Below are 7,246 nucleotides of genomic sequence, written 5' to 3' on the forward strand. Positions count from 1 at the left end.
ATGGATTGAGGAGCGAGATGTAGTCTAGTGAGTGAGGTTTGTGATTCCTACCCATGAGGTGCAGGTTCAATCCCAGCCTTGGGAACATTCCTCTGTTCTCACAGTTTTATGTTTTATGTTCGTTTACTTTTCTTCCACCAACATTGTGTGCACATCGATATCAGTATGTTAAACGTGAGAATGATTCTTAGTAACTTAGTCGTTGCTTTTTCCATGGCAAAACTGAAACAAAAATGAGTACGCGTTACCATCACGTGCTATGATATAAACGCGTTGAACTACTTTGTCACTTGCCGGCATCTTTGATCCCATCTTGGGAGAGTTCGTCATGGGAGTTTAGAATCTGATAACCGTGTGTCCATGCATGGCACAGTTCTTCAACTGCGTTGAAATGGACACGATGTTAAGCATATTGTTGGTGTTATAAGGTTACACTACAGGTCTTTGTCTACCATCATAGAGGTTTAATGCCCTGGACATGACTCTATATACTGAAAATTAAATTTGAAGGAAAACAGCTGTTGTGTGAAAACGTGACTGTAGTTGACTTTAATGATTGCGAGGCCACGTAATCAGACAAACACGACAAAGGCGGAAGTTTATTTTGAAAATAAGATTAGATATCACACAGTGAATCATGCAATGGATTGCGTACCGTTGCGTACTGTTTCTCTATACCTTGTCTTGTCCTGTATACAGACACGATCCTGTTCGTTAAACATTCCAAAGCTATCCCCCAGACAGTCAGTGTGGTAGTATGCAGGTCAAGGATCCATAGAGCATAAGGACACACGATGGGACAGCGAATGCTCTCCAGGGCCTTAGTGCCAATGATCAGTCCACAGCACTCGTGATATCGTTGAGGTAGTCGTGGATGTAGTCATATAGGAAATTCGCTTGAGTTTATTTCCCTTCCATCCGTGAGGCATACTCCACGTATAGAAAGGTTCACCATTCACTTGCCAAACACTGGTGGTTTTATTTGGGCACTGGGGATCGCTCTAGAAATAAAAGTGGCCGTCATCTTACAAATTAATTTTTTCCTGTGCATCAGTATATATTATCCATAAACTTTGCAGTATACACAAAACGGAACCTTCCTGGCCGAGGAGGTTAGCGTGCCAGTGTGGTGCAATGATTCATGCGGAAATCTCTCACCAATGCGATCACTTTGAGTTTGTCCAGCTCGTGCTGGCTCCAAGTCCAGCTGTACGCAGGAAGATCTGTCAGCAACCTGTGAATGCCCCTGGGTTAAATAATGGCCGCTGTTGTATAAGTGAAATACTAGTATCCTTGAATACGGCGTAAAAACACCAATCAAATAAATCAAATAAATCATGACGACACATAATCCCCATGAATATGACCGCAATCGTATATGTGAAAATTACTGTAATACGTTAAGCAAAGATCAATTTTCATGTTAAACTCGAACATACAAGAGACACTAAGAATGTGTTTAATAACGGGAACACAAATGAATGTACAGTGTGTGCGGTGGATCCTCAAGCGCTTAAAAGAACGTCTGAGACAAGGGGAAAAAACGTCTTTCCCAAAATCAGGCTCAGATGTATAGAAGTACATTCCTCTTGTCAGTTCACCCCGGGGGTGGCGATCTGTGTTTACTGTTAGATCTCAAACACGGCATCCGCGGACGAATTAATCAAACCGTCCAGATCCCAGGGCATGCCTTGGAATCTTCTCTTAAATCTTTTTTGACAAAAAAACGCGAATCATTTTCGTGTTCTAACAAGATGAGACGATCGTTTATTTTTTTTTTACATTCAGCACGTTTTATGATAAATTGAGATGTACAGAGATAGAGAATGCTATTGACGTAGTTCTTACACTACTTTCTCACCACTCCACCGGTTTTACATGAAGGAATGTGTACGGGAATCTTATTTACCAGATAAAATCCATTTGATTAAAAGAAAGAATGAGGTGAATATCTCCGCCATACACGATAAAGTGAGTGTTTAGTTTTTAAACACATTTCTGTTACACCTAACATAGGTGTCCTGGTGTCATTAACGAGACGTGTTTATTATAGTAAACATGTGATATGTCTGAATATTTTCAACAAACATAAACATTTACTAGGTAACAAGTCACATGTTTACTTTACTAAACACATTTACACGTTTATAGAAAAAGCTAGTCACATACATGCCTATATAATACTTCATATTTCAAACTGTAACTTCTAACTGTAAAAACTGAGTCTTGGGCGATTACATTGTCCTTATTTTCTTCGTTACATTTTCACATAAATAATTTGAAATAAACATGTTTACATTTTTTCAGTTAGTGTTGTTATTTCCCAACACTGCATGTCAGATAAAAAAAAGAATGGTTGATGGACAACGGTGAATTTTGGCGTCTTCGATTTAAAAACCTATTTATACAATGTCTGGTTACATAAATTCTAACACTTTAGAACATATTCCCTTGTAAATCCAATGGAGAATAGTCACACAGGCAGCATACACGTATTGACCAAGCCAATTTGCAGACGTCGTGTTGCTTCGTACAAATGACAACCGAGCAATTTACACAGTTGATCTAAGGATCTTGCCAGGCTGCAAAAATAAACCTTTGGTTTCCCTGTTGGCGACGTACGAGACCAAGGTGCCAGGGGCGTGTATAGTCTAGGCAATGCTGATGCGTGTAATTGGGGTCATGGAAGCTCGATGGTAGATAAACAGTGAAAGAGATTCCATCAGCTGATTACAGGTTGCATTGAGCACGACAATGGCGGAAGAAATCCTCACTCGGTCAGAGTTAGTCGCCATGATAGGGATCTGATTGGACACTATTCAACTCTTGGCTGTACTCTTTTCATGGCGGCTATGGTGCTGGCGACATTCAGTCCGGGGGCAAACACGGAACCTCAGGAAACTGCCGGACTGTTTGTGGGAAATGTAACAAAGTAACCGGCAGTTAAGGAGCCTTAGCCAGAAAAGGTAAAAAAAGAAAGGGATTGGTGGCGATCTTGCTCTCTCAGACCGGCTGTGGAATGGAAATCGGATTGGGATTAATCGTTTTCCAAACTTATTGGAAAACTGTTCAAGTTGATCTTTTGTAACCCTTAAACGTCCATTACGGTGTGGCCTGCGACCGGTTTGCCCATGCTAAATACTGGGCTGTATGTTTACGGGTAGTGCTGCTCTACTGAGGCCGACAACTTCCTGGAGTTACTCGCAAACCATTACAAGCGTATTAACACAGTGACAGTTAGATATAATGTGGACTTCGATTGTCCGCTTCCATTACGCATTTATAAACCTGTTAGGTTACAGCATACATGACGCCCATGTGATTTGACTATATCGGTATTAAACGCCCTACTCGACCAGAATCTTTCTCTTGTATACCAGCGGTCAAGTTTATGGAGGGAGGAAAACGGTGTCCCCAGAATACACCACCAGTCAGCTGGTGTCCCCAGAATACACCACCAGTCAGCTGGTGTCCCCAGAATACACCACCAGTCGCTGGTGTCCCCAGAATACACAACCAGTCAGCTGGTGTCCCCAGAATACACCACCAGTCAGCTGGTGCCCCCAGAATACACCACCAGTCGCTCGTGTCCCTGGAATACACAACCAGTCAGCTGGTGTCCCCAGAATACACAGCCAGTCAGCTGGTGTCCCGAGAATACACCACCAGTCGCTGGTGTCCCTGGAATACACCACCAGTCGGAGGTGTCCCCAGAATACACCACCAGTCAGCTGGTGTCCCCAGAATACACCACCAGTTAGCTGGTGTCCCCAGAATACACCACCAGTCAGCTGGTGTCCCCAGAATACACCACCAGTCAGCTGGTGTCCCCAGAATACACCACCAGTCAGCTGGAGTCCCCAGAATACACCACCAGTCGCTGGTGTCCCCAGAATACACCACCGGTCAGTTGGTGTCCCCAGAATACACCACCAGTCAGCTGGTGTCTCCAGAATACACAACCAGTCGCTGGTGTCCCCAGAATACACCACCAGTCGCTGGTGTCCCCAGAATACACCACCAGTCGCTGGTGTCCCAGAATACACCACCGGTCAGCTACATCTACTGGCAAAACCCCTGACTACACCACAGAAGAAGGCTGCGTAAATTATTTCTCTTAAATCATTTTTTAATATAAATAAACTTAGTCAAGACGAAGTTAGGCGAAGTCTGAATTGCGAAGTTTCGTGAAAGTGGCCCTAGTGGCGTAAAAGCCCGGGCTTTAATCATTTGAGCCAGCGATCGCTCGACAACCATATAGTACAAAGGCCAGCACCAGACGGCTGAACGTGAGATTTTGTAAAAAGAGGGTGTGGTACAACTTGGATGAAATAACCGACAGACTTAAGTAGAGATGGTACACTGCCTCAAAGCATATGACCACATTATTTAGACAGAAGCCCGTCGGTGGCCTAATGCATGGTTAGAACACCCGCCTTGAAGTCAGAACACCCCGGGATCAAACCCGGGTCATGTCATACCAAAGACTTCAAAAATGATACTTCTATCTGCCTGGCTTGGCTCTCAGCACTGAGGAGGTAGAACAAGGAAGCGGGACTGGTTGGTCCGGTGTCGGTATAATGTGACTGGGTGGGGTGTCAGGTCTGGTGGGAACACGTGGGAAAGTTCGGGAGTAACGTGCCTCAGGTTGGCACTGCGGTTTCCTCGACACATAAATCTAATCACCATCGTTTAAATGACAAATTCTTAAATATACAAATAAACAACCATGAAATAACTAACCGTGTCCGATATGTTATTGCGATTGTAGTACCCAATCATCCTGACACTAGCGCTTTTCTTGTTAAATATTTAAAATCAGCGCGGAAACGAAAACAACTTAACTTGAATAAGTTTCTGCTCATTCGGAATATACGAAAGAAATTCCTTGAAATAGTCTCCCTGATATTGCAAGAAATAGTATTACAGTTATGTAAGCAAGAAGTGAGGCTTATTCCGTATGAAATTTGCGACTTTGATTTGTAGAATCCGTGGGCAGCAGATTAAGTTTACTGCATGACAGAATCTCTCACCAGTACGAAAAGGCATAAAGTATGCCAAAAACAGTGACAGCAAAGTAAACAAAAACATCCTCCAAAAGCTTCACGGGCGTTTTCCAAATAATCCATCAAGCTCGCTGAACGTTATCAAGGCACGCCGAAATAAATGGCTTCGTAATTCAGTCATGTCGGAGATGTCGGACTTTGCCAGATCTCCAGTTTGCTGTCAGATTTGCAGAAAGTTGGGCGGTTAGATACGGCAGTCCACACTTCCGTTATCATCAAAATATCTATAGAAATGATATTAAGGAGACCGTTATCCTTTTGTCCGATACAGAAATGGAACGTTATTCCCGCTGGCATATTCCCATTAATTTTTACAGGATCGAGTGAACATAACGTCGTACGGCTTTAGATGTCCAGATACTGTCAATGCCTAATATAATTATTTCGTAACGTCGGTCAAAACTGCCAACATTCCACAAATTGGATTCCTAATGGTAAAACAAATACTCCATTACAGCACAGATTTCGTTGCCTATGTCTGACCTATGGTCTGCCACTTACTGACCTCGCCTATTATTCTGACAAACCGCTAAGACTTGTTCAGAATGAATCCGATTCAAACCTTCTATAAAAGTTGACCAAACCGCTTGATTATTGTTTCTTGCTTGCGTAGTCTTTATTGCTCGGCCTCTCATCTGGGGTAAGGATAACCACGTCATTTCTGTACATTCCTTAGTCGAAGTTTATGTCAGATGAGAAGAGCATTAACTTTTGCCTGGCGTTTTATGGAATCTGTCATACTCGGATAAAATTAGCCTTCTCGACTGTACAGTTTGAAGCTTCCGGGATAAACTTGACCTGTGAAACATGGTATATATTCAGTTATTTTATGGAAGTGTTTCATTATAAAACACAGGTAGTTCTATTCCGAACACTTCGTGTATTTTTCACTCAATATTTTAGCTCCTATATCAGAAGCAAAAAATGCTGAAATAATGAATGCAAAATGGTGTAAAACCACTACTTTTGTTACGCCTAAATGACTAGCGGAACAACTGGATTGTGTATTTTATTTTATTTATTTTGGTAATCATTATTTTTTTTTATTGTTGGTGTTGTTGAACTTTGCAAAGATACAGGTTAATTGCAAGACTGTTCATAATTTTGGACTAACTGTCCAAATTAATTATCCTCATTGACCAAGACACGTTGTCCCATAGCAAAATATTTTGTAGCAATGGGAACTTTTTTCTCATCTTTACAATCGGTCTAATAATAGCCTCGTACTAATAAATGTCTCTTGTTCTATACTAGAAATAATAGCCTCGTACTAATAAATGTCTCTTGTTCTATACTAGAAATAATAGTCTCGTACTAATAAATGTCTCTTGTTCTATACTAGAAATAATAGCCTCGTACTAATAAATGTCTCTTGTTCTTTACTAGAAATAATAGCCTCGTACTAATAAATGTCTCTTGTTCTATACTAGAAATAATAGCCTCGTACTAATAAATGTCTCTTGTTCTATACTAGAAATAATAGCCTCGTACTAATAAATGACTCTTGTTCTATACTAGTAATATTAGTCTCGTACTAATGAATGTCTCTTGTTCTATACTAGAAATAATAGCCTCGTACTAATAAATGTCTCTTGTTCTATACTAGAAATAATAGCCTCGAACTAATAAATGTTTCTTGTTCTATACTAGAAATAATAGCCTCGAACTAATAAATGTTTCTTGTTCTATACTAGAAATAATAGCCTCGTACTAATAAATGTTTCTTTTTCTATACTAGAAATAATAGCCTCGTACTAATAAATGTTTCTTTTTCTATACTAGAAATAATGGCCTCGGACTAATAAATGTTTCTTTTTCTATACCAGAAATAATAGCCTCTGACTAATAAATGTTTCTTGTTCTATACTAGAAATAATAGCCTCGTACTAATAAGTGTTTCTTTTTCTATACTAGAATTTTTTGCACATTATATTTGCCCATACACTATATAGTTTGCTAATAATTTCAGTCGGAGTCTTGTCTGACCATGCCTTGGCAGTTAAGAGCCTGATATAACCTACAGACCAAGATCATTTGAAATTCCGCCAAAGCTCTGGTCTTGTGACAGCCATAACTCAAGATAAGTTTATTACGATAAATATCATATAACGCTTCACGTCTTTCAGAGGGGAAAAAAGCTGTGGGATAAAAAGCATCCCCGACATTTATACCAGTAATGT

General features: G+C 40.7%; 1 protein-coding gene across 1 annotated transcript; it reads left to right on the forward strand.

Moving 5' to 3' along the window:
• Positions 1 to 2,843: 2,843 nt before the first annotated feature.
• On the forward strand, positions 2,844 to 4,107 carry LOC135477133 (uncharacterized). The gene is made up of 2 exons (XM_064757288.1): positions 2,844 to 2,932; positions 3,381 to 4,107. The coding sequence occupies exons 1-2, from the start codon at positions 2,844 to 2,846 to the stop codon at positions 4,105 to 4,107; spliced, it is 816 nt and encodes a 271-aa protein (XP_064613358.1).
• The last annotated feature ends 3,139 nt before the right edge of the window (positions 4,108 to 7,246 follow it).

The sequence above is a fragment of the Liolophura sinensis genome, chromosome 10 (genome assembly GCF_032854445.1).
Source record: "Liolophura sinensis isolate JHLJ2023 chromosome 10, CUHK_Ljap_v2, whole genome shotgun sequence".
Classification (NCBI taxonomy): Eukaryota; Metazoa; Mollusca; class Polyplacophora; order Chitonida; family Chitonidae; genus Liolophura; species Liolophura sinensis.